Genomic DNA, 23,671 nt, shown 5'->3' with positions numbered 1-23,671 from the left:
CAAAGCACCAATGAACCACCATAAGGAGTCTCAAACTACATCCAATTAGGTTGGGTCTAAATGAACATCCACCAGTACACCAGCCTAAGTTGAATTTCCATCACACCAGTATAGACTGATGACAGCAATGTATGATAGGTCTCAAGTGCATCGGTTACAGTTTAGTACACTTTTTAGGATTTCATTTAGTACGCTCAATTTGTTTTAAGACCTGTAAGAGTTTAGTACACTTCAGTACACTCAATTTGATCCGAGTAAGTGAGTGCACTTGTATGCTGTAAGTCTGCTGATACACCTCTGCATCCCCACCTCACCTCTGTGTGTGTGTGTGTGTGTGTGTGTGTGTGTGATGTGTGTGAGTGTGCATGTGTGTGCGCGTGTGTGTGTGTGCGTGTGCATGTGTATGTGTGTGTGTGTGTGTGTGTGTGGTGTTTGCAGCATTCTGTTTGCGGACATTAAGGGCTTTACGCAGCTCTCCATGATTATGTCGGCTCAGGAGCTGGTGCGGACACTCAACGAGCTCTTTGGGCGTTTCGACCGTCTGGCTGAGGTGACTCCTTATCTTGTGTTATCTCATCTCTCCTCTCCTCTCTTCTCTCTCCTCCTCTCTTCTCTCTCCATTCTTCTCTCTCTTCCTCTCTTCTCTCTCCTACTCTCTTCTCTCTCCTCCTCTCTTCTCTCTCCATTCTTCTTCTCTCCTCCTCTCTTCTCTCTCCTCCCCTCTCCATTCTTCTTCTCTCTCTTCCTCTCTTCTCTCTCCTACTCTCTTCTCTCTCCTCCTCTCTTCTCTCTCCATTCTTCTTCTCTCCTCCTCTCTTCTCTCTCCTCCCCTCTCCATTCTTCTTCTCTCTCTTCCTCTCTTCTCTCTTCTTCCGTCCTCTGTACTTCTCCCCTCCTTTTCTCTCATCTCAGGACTCCTGTCTGTAGGAGCACCACTGGATTACACTAACACCAATGGATTAAACATTAGCATTACCATCAACATGATCATTAGCATCAACATTAGCACCAACATTATAATTAGCATCAATATTAGCATTAGTATCAACAAGATCATTAGCATCAACATTATCATTAGCATCAACATTAGCATTACCATCAACATTATCATCAACATGATCATTAGCACCAACATTATAATTAGCATCAACATTATAATTAGCATCAAGATTAGCATTATCATTAGCATCAACATTATCATTAGCGTCAATATTATAATTCGCATCAACATTATCATTAACATAATCATTAGCATCAACATTATCATTAACATAATCATTAGCATCAACATTAGCATTAACATAATCATTAGCATCAACATTAGCATTAACATAATCATTAGCATCAACATTATCATTAGCGTCAATATTATAATTCGCATCAACATTATCATTAACATAATCATTAGCATCAACATTAGCATTAACATAATCATTAGCATCAACATTAGCATTAACTTGCTGTAATCTTTTTCTGCCCGTGCGCAGGAACACCACTGCATGCGGATTAAGATCCTGGGCGACTGCTATTACTGCGTCTCTGGGGTGCCCGAGCCCCAACAGGCCCACGCTCGCTACTGTGTGGAGATGGGCCTCGCCATGATCAGCACCATACGGTCAGTCCCATCCACATGACAATACGATCGGTCCTATCCGCCTGACGTTATGGTCAGTTTCAGTACACCATACAGTCAGTCCCTGCCACATGACAATGCTGTAAGTCCCATTTACAACCTACATGCTGCATCATTGATTTTCTGGTCTGTGAAAACATGAACCGGTTTCTTTGGCACATCCATGCTGTGGACATGCTTCAACCCAAGTCCCCATTCCAACAGGAAAACATTTGGCCACTGCACCTGTTAGCTTGTCCAGCTTAGCAAACGGTGCTCAGTCAGTTTGCCTGCACTGCTGGTATTCAGACACCTTATGTTTCTCACCCCATTACCGTTGCTTCATTTGTGTCGAAGTTGCCCATTTAAGATGAGACCCTGTTTACCAGCTGTGCTTTAAGAGGAGACCCTTTAATCTGCCCCTGTTTACCAGCTGTGCTTTAAGAGGAGACCCTTTAACCTGCCCCTGTCTTCCAGCTGTGCTTTAAAAGGAGACCCTTTAACACTGTTTTTACCAGCTGTGCTTTAAGAGGAGACCCTTTAACCTGCGCCTCTCTTTCTGCTGTGCTTTAAGAGGAGACCCTTTAACCTGCCCCTGTCTTCTTGCTGTGCTTTAAAAGGAGACCCTTTAACCTGCCCCTGTTCACCAGCTGTGCTTTAAGAGGAGACCCTTTAACCTGCCCCTGTCTTCTTGCTGTGCTTTAAAAGGAGACCCTTTAACCTGCGCCTCTCTTTCTGCTGTGCTTTAAGAGGAGACCCTTTAACCTGCCCCTGTTCACCAGCTGTGCTTTAAGAGGAGACCCTTTAACCTGTGCTTTAAGAGGAGACCCTTTAACCTGCCCCTGTTCACCAGCTGTGCTTTAAGAGGAGACCCTTTAACCTGTGCTTTAAGAGGAGACCCTTTAACCTGCCCCTGTTCACCAGCTGTGCTTTAAGAGGAGACCCTTTAACCTGCGGCTCTCTCCCTGCGGCGCCCCCTTCAGGTCGGTGAAGCAGCATCTGCAGCAGGACATGGACATGCGGATCGGGATCCACTCGGGCTCCGTGCTGTGTGGGGTGCTGGGCCTGCAGAAGTGGCAGTTCGACGTCTGGTCCTGGGACGTGGGCATCGCCAACATGCTGGAGGCAGGAGGCATACCTGGGTGTGTGAGTGTGTATGTGAGTGTGTGTGAGTGTGTGTGTGTGTGTGTGTGAGTGTGTCTGAGTATGTGTGTGCCTCGGTGTGTGAGTGCCTGTGTGTGTATGTGTGCCTGTGTGTGTGTGTGTGCCTGTGTGTGTATGTGTGCCTGTGTGTGTGTGTGCCTATGTGTGTGGGGGGGGGGTCTGTATGTGTGTGTGTGTGTGTGTGTGTGTGTGTTTGCGTGTGCATTTGTGTATGTGTGTGTGTGTGAAATTTGAAAAGTGATGACAAGGAGTAATACCAAGTCTTGCTTTATGTTACCTTAACACACATGCTAATCATTAGTCCATGAAGCCTGTTTATTGTATCCAGCGCAATCTTTTTTCTATGATACTGAGCCTGGTCTCTCCTGATGCTGGTGGATGCAGCATTCTGTGCTGTTTCAGCGTTTCCGCCGTATTTTAAAAGCTGTGTTCACTGCATTTTAAAGCTCTTTCAATATTTCTCTGTGAAGCTCCTGCATTTTGAACCTTTCATACCATTAGGTTAGAGTTAGGTTCAGGCCCACAGAATCAAACCTACCAGTCACTGTGGTGGCAGTATGTCGTTGTTCGCTGTAGTCTAGTCTGTCTCTCATTGGTCCTCAAGTCTACTTCCTGTTCTGGTTGCCTAGTTACCCCTAAATAACCCAATCTCCATGCGGTATGCACTGCACACACAGCAATGGCTTCTTTTTAGTCCACTTGGGATCTGTCCTACTAAGGTTATCATGTAACCGTATGGAACCATCTGTCACATGCAACATATTTAGCACACAAGTCATTCAGACATTTCAGACATTCAGTCTAAAAACACAACCAAAACTTGATGTGGAATATTTTATTATTTCCACTGGTTAAATGTAAGACTTGTATATTTTCTAAAAGGAGCTGGGTGCCTTTTATTTGGTTGCCACCTGAAGCTCATTCAGATGCAATTGATTATCCAGCCAGATCAGGGTTGGGGGGGCACTTTGTGGAGGATAACAGATAGTCATCTTGTCCTTTATCCCTAATATTTCCAGGACATAGTTTGTGGGTGTGGCTGTCAGTGTAACCTGGATGAAGAAAGATGTAACACAAAAGTCAATATAAAAACTTTTAATGAGTTTCTAATTAAAAATAATATGACGACGTGAAACATTTTCAAATTCTCTCCTTCACTCACTCTCATTTGGTCACCCTTTTTGTAGGGATTGTCTTTCTTGATTTCAGTACTCCACTTTCCGTCACGTTTTGTGTAGATGTCGATGGACTCCATGTCGAAGCGCACTTCCATCCAAAGAATCAGGTTATTTGAATCTGGACCAACTGAAATCTTTATGCTTGTCAAAAAAAAGGTTTTATTTGCATGGCTGTGTTCGGTTGAGCACAGATGAATGCAGTGAATTGGAAGTGAAGTTTTCATCGTAAATAGAGTTTATCACCAGAAACAATCCATCATTAGCTCAGCAAATGAGAGATGTGTGTAGGCCTACTGTACCTCTCACTGGCAGCGAAGGGAATCTGACCACCGACAACTAGCTTTGTCAAGGTGCCAAACACTGTCAAATCAGATTTGACACCAGGGATATCGGCTGGCAGTTTGCTCTGTAATTAAGAGAATTGATAGTGATTTTCACATCCTAACGTGTGTGAACCACACACGCACATTTCTGAAGGTGGTCCCCCATGTCATTAGACATGTTCATTTGTACCGCAAAAGGAACATATGTGCTGTCAAGCGTTTTAATTAACTAAACTGTATATTTTCTGGCTTGTAGTGACTCACAAATTACTCAAAAACCTAACAGTGCAAAGGATGGCATTTACAACTCAAGCCGGCAAAAATGAACTGCAATACTTGTATTACTTTTGCAATGAGATAGGGATGAAGTTTGGATGCAAAAATACACACCTTTTCAGTATTATAGGTGAAAGTCATGGATTTTTTGTCAGAATTCAAATAGTGAAACAATCAAGATCAGCCAACCAGAAGTCTCTTGAAATCACATTCATGGCATATTAAATCAAATGAAAGGCAGGGTTGTCCTGAGACTCACCATGTTGTTGGATGGTGGATGTTGGATGGTGAATGTGGGTTGGAGTCTTCTAGTGGGATGTGATGATGATGAGGTGAATTGAGTGTGTGTTTTATACACTTGCCAAGACACGCCCTTACAGTCATCCAGTCAGATGATGTGGGTCAAATTACTTATGCCATCAAAGAGATCTAAACAAACTTTTGAAGTGGCTTAAATAGCATTGAATGTAGACATGTGGCATCATTTCTAGCCAATAAATCATTTTAAATGTAGGCTATAGCCATTTAAACATGTTTTATCTGCTAGGCAGCAGCTTATAGCCACATAACACGGATTCCCTGGCAAGAGTAATAGAATAAAAACAATTCCAGTGGATATCTCACGTCTTCTCAAAGACAGGCGGCTGTTAAGAGTGACTTTTTTTTAGCCAGAAAAATAAAGCCAAGACACAACCGTGAATTTAAGGATTTTAACCGCATGCTGTGAAGTTACTCTGAAGGTCTCTTTTACGGAGGAAACCCATGCTAAAATAAAACTCTGTAGTAACATATAAATATATGTTGTAGTATGTGATTCATACAGTGTAAAAAAATATATAGGCCAACTAATGTCTTAGAAATGGTGTAAAATTATTGAAATAGATAAAGAAAGTCACCGCTATGGTGATTACTGTGGTTAGATTATAATTAGGCACTCTCAAAGTTCAAATTCACAAACATAGGCAAACGTTTGCAAATGTTGGCAAGCAATTTTCTGTTTGCATTGAGCTTTCCAAGAATGTTTGTGAACACTTGCATACAATTTGAGTAGTCTCTGCAAACATGTTGGGAGTTGGACGGAGAGTTACCATGGATTAACTCATATCAACAAGGGCTTGTCTGTAATGCGGAACAACTGAGCTAAAAACTTTCCACAAAGGCAGAACTGGATGATCTGGATGATCTAGCTGGATGTAGGTTTATATCATTTATGTATGTACAGCTAAGAACAAAATGATTCATACCCCTGGCAAATCTTGATTTAATGTTGATTTTCTCTTGACCAATATGTTTGTTCTGACTAAAAATGGCACTGTCACATGCCAAAAGGTTTGTGGTTGAAACATGGCATTAAAACAATAATCGTTTTTATCTTTTTAAATTTTTTTAATGAAAAATGGCATGTCCAAAATTATTCATATCCTTTTTAAATAATCAATGGAAACATCTTTATTGATAAACAACAAATGCGCACCCCCGCTTTCACTTTGACTCCCTGCATTTCTACATTGTGACTAAAACTGTCACACAGTCAGACAGTGAATTTTGGTTTAGGCTACTAAATTAGCATAATGTGGTAACAATTATCATTTCAATTCTACCACAAATCTGCTCACTATATAATGCAGACCCAATTAGCAGCAGCCTTGAAAAACGCACGCTTTGAATTTGATCAGAGCGGCTCTGGTTCTTCACTGACGCTAACTTGATTGGCTGGATGAACATTCAATCAAATCAATAGACCTCTCTCTGTGTGTGCGTTATGGTAGATACGGTTCCAACTCTTTACGGGAGCGTTTATTTCCATATTTTACTTTCAATTTAATCTGACAAAAAGTGTGTGTTCCAGCAGAAGTGTGTACGTTATAACACCCACATCCCCAACGCTTGCTACGCCCCTGTGTGTGTGTGTGTGTGTGTGTGTGTGTGTGTGTGTGTGTGTGTGAATGTATGTGTGTGTGTGTGTGTGTTCCCAGGGACTTGGATGTGTAATTAACTCACAGACACACATTTAAAGTTGGCCTTGGGTGTTGGTATTTCTGTAAAAAAAAAAAAACAACACAAAATCTGATAGGTGGATAACCTACAGTATGGTGGTGCCCAGCACTGGCGCCTTAATGCAGGGGCTTACCTGGGCTTCAGCCCAGGGGCCTCAACCAATGAGGGGCCTCCTAATAATAATAATAATAATCAAGAATGAAAATAAACGGCTGTGTCCGTATTCGCGGAGTCATTACTCTGGAGCTAGCCTACCAAATAATTGAGCACATCGTACTGCTACGATGACATCAGGCCCCCTTGTCTTCTCTTCTGAAGTGTAACAAAATGTAACAATATCCCAACAAATCCCAACGGGTGTAGAGGAGCTAGAGGAGAGGCTGAAACTGACTGACAAACTGAAAACCACTGGAGATAACGTGGGTAGGTTAGAAGCAACAATATAACAAATGACGTGGATTCCTGTAACTGTTCATAAAAACAGAAGGCATAGCAGGTAAATATCGTAGCAAATAGCCTGGCAATGAAACGGCTTTAAAAACATGTATTTCACTTGTCTCTTTGGAGTGAACGCAGAACATGGGCTGTTGCAAAGAAATGAATTAGTGATCTGCATCTCCGTCACCAAAGCTATGTTTGTGCTAGTCCATTCGCACAAATAATATGTTTTCTCTATTGTGATCGTGAGATATTTCTTCATGTAGGGTAGTGTCAGGCAGCAGTCACATGAGCCAGAACTGCTTGTTCTTCATGCTAAAGGTATTTCGGTGCTTTCCAAACTACATTAAAATGGTATGTTCAGCAGCCAGAATTTCAAAAAACTTCCCAGGGAGAACCCCCCACACCCACACCCACACACACGTTTGAAAAGCTTGAAACACACATGTCTAATCCACCTTTTAACTTAGCCTAGCCAGTGTTGTAAAAGTTAAACGCTTTGTTTTCGTGCAGTAGCCTATTTGATAAGCAATGTCATGGTTAGGCTGACGTGATTCTCTTCCTGTTTAGCATATGTAAAGGTTTTACTTAGGCTCAATAATGATAGGCTACAACTGCATGTTAGGTTAGATTAAGCAAAAGCGTTACAAAACATTTTGTAAATAAGCGGGTCGGATTGCGGGCCATTGTCATAATTAATATTCCCGTTTTTTGTCTTGGGGGGGCTCTAAAGCCCAGGGGCCTCCGGTGGTATTAAGGTGCCCCTGTGGCCATGGTTATATCAGTAAATGTTTTCATGCAGTCAGAAATTGGCTTAGAATAGGTTTGGAGGAAGGAATTGAATTTACAGTGAGATCATACAAGACTGAAAGCAAACATTCCACGTATCTGTGTTGCATTAATCCCATGCATATTGCAAAACTACCATTTCATTGTTGTGTTCTATGCATCCGCTTGTAATTGCCAAGAACGTGTTAATGAGTGTACCCCATAGCGTGAATAAAGCAAATTAAAAGGCTGAATATGTCTGCATGCTATTGGCTAATCAGCGTTCGATGGACAGGGCTTAGCAATAGCTAAACAATAGGTCTTTTGTTTTTTCAAAGACTTATCTTGACTCTGTATCAAAGTAAATTGTGCAAATAGCTTCAGGAAGTCCAACTGAAATGTAAAATGAAACTTGGGCCTAGCCCAAGAATTAAAAACAGCCCAAACAAGATTGTTGCAATAGGCTACAGATGTCTTCAAACTATCTCAACAACAGAGAAATGAAACTACTCCAACTGGTCTCAGAGATGTGGGAAAACATATGATGTATTCCTATATGTTAATGTGATTGTGTGGAGTGTGGGCACACTGAAAAACAATAGTAGATACTACACACAAGTAAGTATAATGAATAATTGGTAATTAGGAAAATGTTTTTTCAGTGACAGCTACCCTTACAAAAATGAAATGTTTGCGGCAGATTTGCAGCAAAATTGTGGGTGATTTGTGGGAAACAAATGAGTTTACTAGAAAATATTGCCAGAAGTTTGCCAATGTTGGCCGCTAAAGGCAAACTTGCAGCAAAGTTCTGGCAACAATAAGTTTGCAAATGTCTTTGCCAGTGATTTGCCACCACACTTAGCCAATAATGGCAAATTTCTAGTGAACTTCTGGTGAACTTCTGGAAGCCCTCCTTGTGTCAAGACGTACACAAGTAAAATTGAGTTTACCTGTGCAAGTTCACAGAGCAAAGGGTACCGACAAAGGCAATCAGTCATAAAAAGGAACCACAATGACATCAACAGATACTAAATTGTTGGGGGTGTTTGAATTCTCTTCCTTGTAGCTGGTCTAAATAACAATTCTATTTCCTTATTAGCTGCATAGTTGAGGTTAAAGATATGTAGGCACATCATGTTTCTCACATACTGGAACTTCAATATACATATACTGTATGAATCACAACAACATTGTTTGGGCTGTTTATTGAATAATTAAATAATTATAAATAAGTTTCATTTGACATTTTAGTTGGACTGTCTGAAGCTATTTCTGCAGAACTGAACAGGAGAATCATAAGGCTATAGCGACTGATCAATTTGAATCATAAGGCTATAGCGACTGATCAATTTGTGTGCTTAACTGCCCCACTATACTAAGTACATCTAAATACCTACTCTCAGTACATGCCACCTGTGTAACACAATGATGTTGAAATTACTTTAATATTTCATGTAAACTTAACTTAAACAATTCAATTGGAATTACTTGATCAGATTGGGTAATCACAGCATGAATCGTGTGAACTGAAAGATAAATGATGGACTAATTCTAAACATTTTATTATGTTTTCTGTTCCTTTTGACATTATAGAACATATTGATCATGCCATAATTATTGACTTCCCAATTAAATGTACCAATGGGTTTTAAATGGTGTTCAACTACGCAACCTTATTGATTACTGATTGTATAGGATGATAATAGCAGTGCCGGTTCAGACCTCCATGGGGCCCTCAGCAAAATCCTGCTAAGGGGCCCTCCTACCTGAACTCGCGAAATTGTAACCATTTTTTTACAGAATTGTCTGACACTTCAGTGCTCCTAATACAATCATCCCACCCCATTTTGGATGTCTATGGAAGTTACCAAATATAGTGTTTTTCCCTATAAAGGACTATGAGAAAGAAACATAATTGTGTGTGAATCACCTTCACACAGCAATAAATGCCCAGTCTCAGTGTCTGGGCTGTTTGCTTTTGATGCTTGCTGTACATATCCCCTTGCAAAAAATAACTGAAGTTTTTTCAAGTACAGTTCAGTTATACCACAGTAGGCTACAGTGCAGTATAGTATTTTCATGTCCAAAATACTGCATTTCTGTAGTAAAGTACATTACTATGCAGTACAATGCAGTTTTTTGTGTCTAAAATACTGCATTCCCTGCATAAGAACTGCAAATATTTTCTCCAAAACTGCTGTTTTCATACTCAGAAATCTGCAGTTTGACACTTGAAGTAATGCAGTTTTTTTGTAAGGGTCTGGTTGTGCTAGTAGCCTACTGGCTGACTGTTCTTCACCTGTGTGTCTGTAGTAGGTTACTTGCCAAAGACATAGGCTATGAACTGGCTGTCCTGATTCTCTTATTATTTCAATATTTTTTTTAAAACGTAGACTATTTTAAACAATCATTTTAATACTTCATATACTGTAGGTCTAATTTACGATGTGCATCTATTGTCCATGCACAGCGAATCAAAGTTAACATAGGCTAGGTCTACTTTCCATTTTGCATACGTTCAGTATGCTATAAAGCTTGACTAAAACATTGTAAAACAATTAGTTATTTTAAAAATGTATGGGAAGAGTGAAATCAACTATTAGTTTTGACGGGTCCTCGCATTCTTACTGCTTCTGCTACTGTTTCTGCTGAAAAACTGCTAGTTTCATCCCGAGCTGCACGTAACGCATTTAAAGATGCGGTAATTTTTTTTTTTTTTTATGTAGCCAGTCGCCCGCATTCAAACAAACGGAATATGCGATTATATTTCACAACTTTGCGAAGTACTGTGACTGGGAAAGGCTGGCAAGCAAGCCGCAGACAGATCAGGGGATTCACTTCCCTGTTAGGTAGGCCTAGGCTAGACCAGCAACACGCGCTGGAGAGACGCATGTTGACATCAAACCATGGAACGAACGCAAGTTTACCCGACTGCTGTTCCCGCTGTTCATTCTCGTGGCGTTTCTTCCGTTTTTCATGCCCTGAATGGTAATTCGGTTTCATGTTCATCTTCTTAATGTAAGTAATGTAATTCTTAATCACTATAACTGTATAGGGCCTACTGTACTAACTTGTCTGTCACTAGCTTGACTCACAAGGGGGAGAGGGCCTTCATTAACTTGCGGGGCCCTACGCAACTTGCGTAGTGTGCGTATAGGGAGAACCGGCTGGATAATAGGATGTTGCATTTACATGTGACTACCTGAATCCAAATCTATTGGGGCACATACACTGCTCAAAAAAATTAAAGGAACACCTTGAAAACACATCAGATACATCATGCTGGATATCTATGCTGATATGGACTGGTTAATGTGTTACGAAATGAAAGGAGGGTGTTGGATGGACCAAAACATAATGTCCGAGAGGTGTTCTATTGCATTTAAGTCAGGGGAGTGTGGGGGACAGTCAATGGTATGAATTCATTTATCCTCCAGGAATTGCCTGCACAATCTTGCCACATGTGGCCTCCCCAGACCATCACTGAGCCACCACCAATCCGGTCATGCTGTTGCAGGCAGCATCATGTTCTCCACGACATCTCCAGACCCTTTCATGTCTGTCACATGTGCTCAGGGTGAACCTGCTCTCATCTGTGAAAAGCACAGGGCGCTAGTGGCAGACCTGCCAATTTTGTATTCTATGGCAAATGTCAAATGAGCTCCACGGTGCTGGGCAGTGAGCACTGGTCCCTCTAGAGGCCATCGGGCCCTCAGGCCACCTTCATGAAGTCTGTTTCGGACAGTGTGGCCAGAGACATTTACACCAGTGACCTGCTGGATGTCATTCTGTAGGGCTCTAGCAGGGCTCCTACTGTTCCTCCTTGCATAAAGGAGCAGATACTGGTCCTGCTACTGGGTTAAGGACCTTCTACCACCCTGCCCTGCTCTCCTAGAGCAACTGCCTGTCTCCTGGAATCTCTTCCATGCTCTTGAGACTACGCTGGGAGACACAGCAATCTTTCTGCCAATGGAACATATTGGTGTGCCATTCTGGAGGAGTTGGACTACCTGTGCAACCTCTGTAGGCTCCAGATACTGGCTTATGCTGTCAAATCTCAACCAGCCTGAAGAGCCCACGGTGCAGTGTGGAGATCAGATTATGAGAGTGTTTATCAAACTGCAGGATGCAGATAATCTGCAACAACTGAAACATCAGTTGAGTGAACACCTTTGAACAGTTGTTTTCCAATAGTGTACATATTTATGACTTATAATTTTAAATAAAGCTGAATCTGCTCACAGGTGTGCTTAAATAATCAAATCTGAATCAAACTTCAGCTTTTACTTACTTTTACAAATCACAAAAATGTTTAGCCTAATGAAAGGCCAATATAATAGCTTGTAATCTTAATAGCTTGACTTCTTCTGTAATAGCCTAAACTTCTTACTTGATATAATAATATTCTTCACGCTTAATTTGTGTGCATTTTTGATTTTTTATTATTATTATCCGTTCCTCAGTTACAATCTTTTGACCATTGCTTTTTCCTCAAGTTGCAGTGTGGTGAAAGCAACCCTGGGTGCGATTAGTCTGGCTTGCAGCTGCTTGCAATTAGGCATTTAAAACACCTGAAACCATCACGAGCCTCATCCGCCGATCCCTCTGGACAGACCAGGCCGTTTCTGTTTCTCAGAAGCCCTGGTAATGTCTTGCGCCGCGAGTGCATTTGCACTGCGCGCTGTCGTGGTTTCCCTCGGTTTCATAGCGTTATGTCTGGGGCACGATGACGTGAAGGAGTCCAAGATGTTTCTTAGCGCGCACGATATGCCTACATCCCCAGTGGCCACAATGAGTGAAAATACCGCTGATACGGGGGTACATTTCCACAATCCGAAATACAGACGTGGCACCCGGGATAGCAGACATTATTCTAGCCGCGAGCAAGCTGACACCAGTTCTTCAAAGTCGAAATCTCAACCGGCGCCTGAAGAGCCCACAGTGCAGTGTGGAGATCAGATTATGAGAGTGTTTATCAAACTGCAGGATGCGGAAGTGTTTGCAGGTGAGTAGGTCTATTAGGCTACATGAACACACTTGCGCTGTTATTATTGAGTTGTAAACAAATATAGGCCTACCAATGAGGCTAGCTTATGTGAGAAATGTCATTTGTAAAAACAAAAAAGAAAGAAAAAACATTTTGTATAGGCAAATAGCCTACTGACAGCCTTCTTAATAACAGAATGGTATTGATTATTTTGTCTTGTCTTGTCATGTTTTCATAGCGAATAATGCATTGCCCTTGTCTCTCTCCGAGCTGCCGGCCTTCTGCCGCATGTATCTCAGGATCACCCGCAACGAGGCGGTCCTAATATCGCGCTATGACTACGGTGTTCATTTTAGGACATCCTCAGACTCAGAAAAACATCGGTCATCTTCAGACAAAACGGCCTCAGCGTCAGAAAAACCTCTGTCATCTTCAGACAAAACTGCATCAGCGTCAGAAAAACTTCTGTCATCTTCAGACAAAACTGCCTCAGCGTCAGAAAAACCAGACTCAGGTGTCAGACTCAGAAAAACATCTGTCATTTTCAGACAAAACTGCCTCAGCTTCAGAAAAACTTCTGTCATCTTCAGACAAAACTGCCTCAGCGTAAGAAAAACCTCTGTCATCCTCAGATAAAACTGCTTCAAACCACTCGCAGTCTCCCCATATTGCTCAGGTTCTTCAGACTCTGGAGGCGAAACCTATCACTCAGCAGGTGTCTCAAACACCTAAAGAATTGGAGGTCCCTGTGAAGGAACCACATGCCCTGACCGTTTCCCCTCCTATGCCTGCTAAACCCAGCTCTGAGAGGATGCAGCCACCACACCTCCCTACCCAGACCAGCCCTCTACCTGAGTCTCGTAGACCTGCTCCTTCCATCCCTAATCCATATCAACATAATGCTCCAACTATCGGATCCACCTTTAGACATCATCTTAACCGGCACTCCCTGGCCAACAAATATTAATCTGCCATTACAATCCTTCAGTTGTTCAAATGGAGACACAGTCCCAACAGAATTCTTACCAATATCTCCATCCTACACCACCGAGATTTCAGGCCCCGGCAGCTGTCTTCCCATTACATACAGGTACACGACAATATCCGAAACCTTTCTGGAATCCCGCTCTTACAACCCTGAAGCCACCAATTATTAAACCATCACCAAGCATCCAAAATCCATTCCTGCAAGCTGCCGCTATTGCACAAACTCCCACATCTGAGGTGGGTGTTTGGCAGAGCAACTACCTCTCTCAACCACACAACAATCTACATCAGAATCTGAGGCCTACAACCCAATCAACTGTAATTCCAACCTCTACAAGACCCAACAGTTACATAGAGATGCCAGAATCCGAGAGCTCAACTGTCTCCTCAGACTGAAGAATGTTGCGTCAGCCGAACTGGCAACCTTTTGGCGGATCTCCATATCTTAAGCCTGAGGTTCCACAGTCTGTTCCTACAAACCAGCCCTCAGGTTCTGATTATGATCGTAACATGGAGATGTCAAAGCCACGGAGTACAAGTCCCTCATTTTCGGACCCAGACATTTCACATTTCCCAAACTGGCAGCCTTTTGCAGATGTGCCTTATCTTAAGCCTACAATTCCACAACCTGCCCCTACCAACCAACCATCTGTTCCAACCTCTAAACCACTAGATGGTTTTGTCGAGATGACACAGCCAGAGAATACTGGTCCCTCGTATTCTAACCCGGATGAGCCATATTGGCAAAACTGGAAACCTTTTAGAAAGGCTCCCTATCTTAAACCTGACGTTCCGCAATCTGTCCCTATCAATCAGCCATCAGTAGCTGTACCCAACTACCCAGATACCGCTTTCCAAAATACACCTGAGACTGCCACCCTGAATCCACTGACTGTTAGTCTTTCTCCCAGCATAGAGAACCCACCTACGCCTGTGACCACTACCACAACTTCGAATTCAGAAGTGCCTCTTTGACGGTTGACGTTTGAAGTTCAAGTTTATTGTCAATTTTATCCTGTACTTATACAGCATATGCCTACATGTAGCGCATAGAGTATCCAAAGTCTATCGCAAAGTTTCTCACAGTTCCAAAGTAAATTAATAATTCTAGTAATAACAAATCCAGTGCAGTAATTAGCAATTGTTGGCATTTATTTGCAAAACTTTCACTACTTGTGGCTCATTTTGTGTATAAATGTTTGTGTTAAGATTCATGATCAAGATTCAGTTATTGATATACAATACCCCTATAGGATGGTGTGGATGCAGGCTGTGTTATACAATACCCCAATAGGATGGTGTGGATGCAGGCTGTGTTATACAATACCCCAATAGGATGGTGTGGATGCAGGCTGTGTTTGAGTAGTAGGCTGGGAGGTGAACATTAATGGTGCATTCAGGGCACGGAATGACAAGGATCGCCCCCATGGCTACTTTGTTTTTTGACAGCAAGTGTTCATGTGCTTTGCCGTCGGAATATGTGACAAACACGGATGCTACAACAAAGGTTAAAACATACACTCACTAATCCTAAACAAACAACTGTATTTGCTTAAAATATAGTGTAAGACGCTCGTGAAAGAAATATATGCAGCTTTCAAGTGACAAAAATGACAAATTCCCAAGTTCACATTAAAACTGTTGGACATGAAAGGCCACATGGACTACAAACGAACTACAACGTGACGACAAAAGTGATGACAAACCCTTAACTGGGTAACTCTGTTAGCAAAATCTAGCCCCAGTTTCCGACCTCTGACTCACACATTACGTGACGTGAATGACGTGGAATGATGATGTTTTCACTCGGAGAAAGGTTTTTCCGAAGCCCATGAACGCTAGGACAGTATGTACCAATGAGGTCAAGGCTTCAATGAGGTCATACAGTATGTACCAATGAGGAGTCAAGGCTTCAATGAGGTCATACAGTATGTACCAATGAGGAGTCAAGTCTTCAATGAGGTCATACAGTATGTACCAATGAGGAGTCAAGGCTTTAGTGAGATGTAAAACTGCCCTTAGAGGAGGTGCCATGCCACACTCTTCAATTGTTTTATAACATTCTCTGAAATGGCTCTGGGGGCAGCTGTGGCCCACTGGTTAGCACTCTGGACTTGTAACCGGAGGGTTGCCAGTTCCAGCCGTGGCCCACTGGTTAGCACTCTGGACTTGTAACCGGAGGGTTGCCAGTTCCAGCCCTGACCAGTGGGCCGCGGCTGAAGTGCCCTTGAGCAAGGCACCTAACCCCTCACTGCTCCCCGAGCGCCGCCATTGTAGCAGGCAGCTCACTGCGCCGGGATTAGTGTGTGCTTCACCTCACTGTGTGTTCACTGTGTGCTGTGTGTGTTTCACTAATTCATGGATTGGGATAAATGCAGAGACCAAATTTACCTCACGGGATCAAAAAAGTATATATACTATACTTATACTTAAATGCTTTTTGTAAAGTCCGCAAGTTTTTGTATGTTTTTTGGTTTGATTTTCTCGTGATGTTTTAGCATGCTCTGAAAAACATGTAGGAAATAGTCTGATTTTGCAGCTAAGCTTTTATTTTGATATTTTTTTACTGTACTGCACATGCAAAATTGACTTCACTCTGCTTGACCAATATCTTTAAGCATCATCCAGTCATATTACTAGATTGCTAACAGGGGAGAGAGCATGAGTGAGAGCAGTTGTGATGGGAAGGAAGGGAACAGTCTAATTCTAAAAGACCAGTGTGTCCCGTGGTCACATGATCGACATATCTTTATTCTAAAGCCATCCTGTGGCTTAAGCAGGAGAGCTGAAGAGTTGCTACGCTTCTGTTTTGTTGTGGTTGTTTCCCTGGTAACCTCTGACCTACACAGCAGGTGTGAGAGGGCTCAGCTGGAAGAGCAGGAGATTGAGACGAGTCTCCCGCCTGATGGCCACGGGTCATGGAAAGCACCCTTCAGCTCCTGGGACCGCCAAGGCTCTTAAAAGCTCCTGTGTGTGATCTGTGTTTCTGGAAATCGGAGGTAATCAGTGCAATCCTATTTAATACACCTGCCACGAGGAGCCGTAATGGTGTGCCTACCAGGAGCCGTAATGGTGTGCTTACCAGGGGCGTAAACAATACTGCATAAGTGATTTAAGCATTTTCAGCACCAGAAATGTGACCGTGACCGATTACTTGCATGAAATTCAGCTTGTTGAATGCCCTTAATGCTGAGGTTAGTGCTCTGGCTGTGTGCAGGCTGGGCTCTGGCTGTGTGCAGGCTGTGTGCTGGCTGGGCTCTGGCTGTGCTCTGGCTGTGTGCTGGCTGTGTACTGGCTGGGCTCTGGCTGTGTGCTGGCTGTGTGCAGGCTGGGCTCTGGCTGGGTGCTGGCTGTGTGCAGGCTGGGTGCAGGCTCGGTGCAGGCTGGGCTCTGGCTGTGTGCAGGCTGTGTGCTGGCTGGGCTCTGGCTGTGCTCTGGCTGGGTGCTGGCTGTGTGCAGGCTGGGCTCTGGCTGGGTGCTGGCTGTGTGCAGGCTGTGTGCAGGCTGGGCTCTGGCTGGGTGCTGGCTGTGTGCAGGCTGGGCTCTGGCTGGGTGCTGGCTGTGTGCTGGCTGGGGGATCTGGCTGGTATGAGTGCAGAGAACCTCAGCTCCGCTGGCTTTGAGTTCTGCAACACTTCTCAGGTGACCAGGAGATCCCAATATAGTGTGAAAATCCCAGACTGAAGCTCTTTACTGTGCAACATGTGGTTAGTCTTCCTGGGATCTCCCTTGTGGTTTAGCTAGTGTTAGCTCAAGTGTTTACTTTCCTAGAAACAGTGGGTGCTTCTCAGAATGTTTGGGCTCTGGCTGAAATCCTACATGTCACCTTGAACATTTAAATTCCTGACTCACCTTGGTCAGCTTGCTTCAATCATATGAACACAATCATATGAACACGATATGAAGATGACCCTTCTGAGGATATGGGAATCGTCTGTAAAACAAAAATAACTAAAACAGCTGGTCTGGTCCAGACATAAATCATATAGATATATTACATATAGACATATAGATATATTGTACTGAATGCTGTTAATTAAGATAGGAATCCTGTAAATATGTCTACTGTCCAGGAAGTGAGTGTTAACTTTGTTAATTAAGATAGCCCACATTAGCTCCGTCCTTACTGGCACTGCAGGGGGTGTGCCGAGTTAGCGAATCACAGTTGATGGACAGCTCTCCCTCTCTAGAAGTTACTTGTGTGTGTGTGTATGGACTCCAAGATGGACAGCTCTTTCTCTCTAGATCAGTTACTCGTGTGTGTGTGTGTGAGATCAGTTACTCGTGTGTGTGTGTGTGTGTGTGTATGGACTCCAAGATGGACAGCTCTTTCTCTCTAGATCAGTTACTCGTGTGTGTGTGTGTGTGTGTATGGACTCCAAGATGGACAGCTCTTTCTCTCTAGATCAGTTACTCGTGTGTGTGTGTGTGTGTATGGACTCCAAGATGGACAGCTCTTTCTCTCTAGATCAGTTACTCGTGTGTGTGTGTGTGTGTATGGACTCCAAGATGGACAGCTCTTTCTCTCTAGATCAGTTACTCGTGTGTGTGTGTGTGTGTGTATGGACTCCAAGATGGACAGCTCTTTCTCTCTAGATCAGTTACTCGTGTGTGTGTGTGTGTGTGTGTGTATGGACTCCAAGATGGACAGCTCTTTCTCTCTAGATCAGTTACTCGTGTGTGTGTGTGTGTGTGTGTGTATGGACTCCAAGATGGACAGCTCTTTCTCTCTAGATCAGTTACTCGTGTGTGTGTGTGTGTGTGTGTGTGTGGACGTGGACACCAAGATGGACAGCTCTCTCTCTTTGACGGCTCCTACACACAGTTGCGTGCGTTGCAGTGCTGGAGACGCATCCCATTCACTTTATATCGGCTCACGTCATTGGGTCCGTTGCGTCGCGTTTCTCCCGTCGCTCGCGTTGAGAAGTTCAGCTGTTGCTGCACCGACCAACGGCACCGGCCAATCAAGCCAATCGACGGACAGCATCAACCAATCGAATTACGTTTATATTTCAAGTCATTTGCATAGCTACCATCGGGAACACCCACTGGCATGCGTTGACGGAACGCTACTGTGTGTAGAAGCTGTAACTCTCTAGAGCAGCAGGTACTCGTGTGTGTGTGTGTGTGTGTGGACTCCAAGATGGACAGCTCTCTCTCTCTGTAAGTGCATGTTGTGTGTGATGTCTGTATGCTACTGAGACCCTTGAATTTCCCCTTGGGGATCAATAAAGTATCTATCTATCTATCTATTTCTCTCTCTCTCTCTCTCTCTCTCTCTCTCTCTCTCTCTCTCTCTCTCTCTCTCTCTGGTCTGTAACCTGTCTCTCAGTTCAATTTCAATTCAATGTGCTTTATTGGCACTGTTCAAGTTACAATATTGCCAAAGCATTAAAAAAAACACATGGAATAATCAAAACAGGAGACAATAATAATAATTATACTAATAAAAAAAAAACAATAATAAGATGATAATGTAAATAATAGAGGGAAGAAAAAGTAGGTTAATAGAATAGTTAAATTGGTTGGGAAAAAAAAGAGATAAACAACAGTGGGGTGTAATCACTGGCTTACGGTTGCATTTCGTCTTTCGTGACGGGCTCGTACATATCTTCCAGCTGCCAGTGCGATTTCTGGAATTTCGCCCAGGATATATTTTAGCTTACCCTCATTATTTTACTTTATATTATTTTCTCTCTCTCTCTCTCTCTCTCTGAACCTGTCTCTCTCTGGTCTGTAATCTCTCTCTCTCTCTGGTCTGTAACCTGTCTCTCTCTCTCTCTCTCTCAAATTCAAATTCAAATGTGCTTTATTGGCATGACTCAGAAAATAGTGTTGCCAAAGCAGTAACATGACAATACAAACAGATACAATATTTGTTTTAAGGGGTCAAAGAAAGGAAACATATAATACTAAACTAAAAGAAAGAAAACTTATGTTTAAAAAAAATAGTAACTAAATCCAGGTTTAAAGGAAACTTAAACATGTATTCTTAAATCTAAAGGAAACTTATTTAAAAAAAAAAAAAAACTGTATCTAAAGTAATTTACGATTTGTAACCTCTCTCTGGTCTGTAACCTCTCTCTCTCTCTCTGGTCTGTAACCTGTCTCTCTCTCTGGTCTGTAACCTCTGTCTCTCTCTCTCTCTCTCTCTGGTCTGTAACCTCTGTCTCTCTCTCTGAACCCGTCTCTCTCTCTGGTCTGTAACCTCTGTCTCTCTCTCTGAACCTGTCTCTCTCTCTGGTCTGTTACCTGTCTCTCTCTCTGAACCTGTCTCTCTCTCTGGTCTGTAACCTGTCCCTGTCTCTCTCTCTCTGGTCTGTAACCTGTCTCTCTCTCTGAACCTGTCTCTCTCTCTGGTCTGTAACCTGTCTCTCTCTCTGAACCCGTCTCTCTCTCTGGTCTGTAACCTGTCTTTCTCTCTCTCTCTGGTCTGTCCAGGCGCATCCACATCTCGAGGGCCACGCTGGACTGTCTGGAGGGCAGCTACCAGACGGAGGATGGGCGGGGCCATGAGAGGAACGAGTTCCTGAAGAAGCACAACATCGACACGTTCCTCATCTGCCACAAGGACGAGGCGCCCGAGCGGGGACTGCCCAAGACCCGCAGCACGCTCCGTGACTGGGGAACCCAGGTTCCGTTTGGGAACATCGTCGATGTGAACTGCGTAAGTCATGGGGATCATATACTGTATTTCGTAAAGCTTGAAACTGTATTTCAATTTCAAATATCAATTTCAAAACACTTCATTTACCCCCAAGGGGCAATTTGCACAGCCTGATAGAGCAGATAAATAATATTAAATACACATAGACGCATATTTATTAAGTTTGTAACTGTAACAGCCAGGTAGAGTGGTACACAGATAAATAACAAAAGTATGTTTATTAAATTTGTAAGTGTAACAGCCAGGTAGAGTGGTACACAGATAAATAACATAAAGTATGTTTATTAAGTTTGTTTATTATGTTTATTAAACTGTAAGCAAAAGCAACTCGCAGTAGAGTGCGGATCGGGCCGCAAATTTCTGTCCGAACCCGGCCCGCGTCCGACAGAGTTGCGTCCGAACCCGACAAGCATTTTCAATTTTTATGTCCGAACCTGACCCGAGCCCGACGCAGATGACGCCTCAGTTATTCCCATGCTAGTGATTAAACGTTCACGTTTGTGGATAGCCTGTCTTTTTAGCCCATTAAACGGAACACACAACAAATTGTCTACAGAATCAGATGAGCGTGCACGCACGCAGGTCACACACAGCGCACATTAACACAAGAGGCCCAAGCAAGCATAGCCTAATGAAATAGAATTCTTGTCTTACCATTGACGAAAAGTCTTAAAAATGAACTGCAACAATCGTTGAAACTACAGTGCCTCTGTCACTGATCCATATGCAGCATCAACGTTAATTGGGGCAACTCGAGGAAATCCTCATCCAGTTGAACGAGACGACCTACCGGTAGCCTATGTCTTTACAGTATGCAACGCAAATAATCTTAAAATCTCCTGATAGGCTAAAAACTTTTTTTAACGTCACCCAAGACTGTGCTTATGTGCATATGTGCGAAATGTGCATAACCATTTGTTTATGTATCGTGACAACGCGTGTGCATTTCAGGCGGCATGCCTGTCTTGCACACAGGAAGAAAGCTATTAGGTCTTTTTTACATTTTACTTTATTCTCAAAAAACAAACGTTTGCATCATGTAAAGCAGACCTGTTGGTTACCCAACATAATAAGGAATTTTAAATGTAAAGCTTCCAATGCATATCGCCCCGATGTGTTTGAACCCGAACCGAACCCGACTACAATTTCTAAATATTTGTCCGAACCCGACCCGACCCGCCCGGGTGACCAGGCAGGTTCCACTGGCCTGTCTAAAAAGCGCTTTATGAATGCAGTTCGTTTACCATTTATCACTAACCATGATCTCATGTTTAACCTCTGACCTCTAACCTTTGACCTTTTCTGCACCCTCTCCCCAGATCCTGGCGTCCTTCACCAACGGCTCCCTGGCACACATGCCCAGCGGGCAGCGCTCTGTCTCGCGGGAGATCAACAAGCGCATCGAGCACGCCATCGAGGTCCGCAGCAGCGAGCTCATGAGACAGAAGCACATCACGCCCTTCACCATGGTGTTCAAGGACACGCACCTGGAGGACAAGGTACACACACGCACACGCTCACACACACACACACACACACTCACTCACACACTCAGAAGCACATCACACCCCTCACCATGGTGTTCAAGGACACGCACCTGGGGGACAAGGTACACACGCACGCACGCACGCGCACACACAAACGCACACACACACATACCATGGTGTTCAAGGACATGCACCTGGAGGACAAGGTACTGTATACTCTCACACACACACACACACACACACACACTCTCACACACACACACACACACTCACACACACACACACACACACACACACACTCACACACACAGTTCTGTATACCTACTCTGTATACACACACACACACACACACACACACACACACACACACGCACACACAGTTCTGTGTACCTACTCTGTTTAAAAATGTCCTTCTTTGCCTCCCCCCCCTCTCTCTCCCTCCCCCAGTTCTCGCTGATGAGAGATGAGATGTTCAGCACCTACATGGTCTGCTCCTTCATCATGCTTGTCCTCCTCATGGCTGTGCAGGCCCTCATTCCAGCACCCAGGTATGTCACACACACACACACTCACACACACACAGTGTTGGGAAGTAACTGAATACATGTATTCGGGATTACGTATTCAGAATACAAAATATGAGTAACTGTATTTAGTTACAGTTACATTTTCAATGAGTGGTATTCAGAATACAGTTACTTTGGCCATTTTAAGGGGTTACTTTTAGAATCCTTCTCATATGAATTTCTGGGCTTTTTGAACTGAAACAACTATAAAGTTAAGTTGTGGGTTTTTTGCTGACATCGCCTGTGGGTCTTACAAACTGAAATAGCAGCTTGATTTCCCACTTGATAAAATGTAAAAAACAGCGCTTATGTAATCCAAGTATTTAGAATATGGTACTTAGATGGAGTAATGTAACGGAATACGTTACAAATTACATTTTAGGGCATGTATTCTGTATTCTGTAACTGATTACATTTTAAAAGTATTCTTCCCAACACTGCACACACACACACACACACACACACATATATACACACACACACACACATATATATATTTATTCCACTGCTTGGTTGAATTTCCCATTGTCCTACGTAATTTAGAACGACCATTAACCGTATGTTATCTGCACACCTATGAAGTAGATCCATTTTTTTGGCCGTATCACACTTGTATATTAATTCGCCGAACTCGTTGTGAAGTTTAAATGAACTGTCACGTTGCATCCAGGCTGTAAAATGCAGACGTTCAGAACATTGCAACATTGTAGCATATGACGGAGGTGGCTTTTAGCTAGATGGATGACAGCAGGCTAAGTAAAATAGCGATGTTTCAAAGCTAAAGTTCATCAGAATCTTGGGATACGCCCGCTTGACAACGGGAGAGATAGAACTAACGACTGGCCTTTGGCCGTAGCAACCATCCATTTAGAACTAGTAACGGCAGTTTGTCCTGTGAGTTGAGAAATTAGTTGATATGTGTCGGAAGAAATTAGTTCTACAAACAAGACAGTTTTAGCTATTAAAACGTTTAAATTGTAACAGGAAATGAACACAACGCAAGTGGCAACAGTGGAATAAGCGGGATAATGGACTCCACGGTGGTCTGTTCACAGAAGTTAATGCACTTACGAGGTTTAAGCGGCCTCTGCTTCGCGTCGGGGCCATTTTACAACCTCGACCGTGCATTAACTTCTGTGAACAGACCACCGTGTCGTCCATTATCCCTTACATATATACACACACACACTGTGCAGGCCCTCATCCCAGGTATGTGACAC

At 43.2% G+C, this 23,671-nt stretch overlaps 1 protein-coding gene across 1 annotated transcript in view; it reads left to right on the top strand.

The window, feature by feature from the left end:
* The window catches only part of si:dkey-206f10.1 (adenylate cyclase type 8), a 59,487-nt gene that overhangs the window by 14,579 nt on the left and 21,237 nt on the right, over positions 1 to 23,671 (top strand). The window contains exons 6-11 of the mRNA XM_042095146.1: positions 439 to 550; positions 1,488 to 1,615; positions 2,596 to 2,754; positions 20,173 to 20,398; positions 21,718 to 21,897; positions 22,333 to 22,433. Of these exons, the coding sequence (XP_041951080.1) occupies positions 439 to 550; positions 1,488 to 1,615; positions 2,596 to 2,754; positions 20,173 to 20,398; positions 21,718 to 21,897; positions 22,333 to 22,433 (906 nt within the window). The remainder of the gene's footprint in view (positions 1 to 438; positions 551 to 1,487; positions 1,616 to 2,595; positions 2,755 to 20,172; positions 20,399 to 21,717; positions 21,898 to 22,332; positions 22,434 to 23,671) is intronic.

Source organism: Alosa sapidissima, chromosome 6 (assembly GCF_018492685.1).
Source record: "Alosa sapidissima isolate fAloSap1 chromosome 6, fAloSap1.pri, whole genome shotgun sequence".
Taxonomy (NCBI): Eukaryota; Metazoa; Chordata; class Actinopteri; order Clupeiformes; family Clupeidae; genus Alosa; species Alosa sapidissima.
The sequence above is the reverse complement of the archived record's forward strand: the minus strand, read 5'-3'. Positions and strand labels throughout refer to the sequence as shown.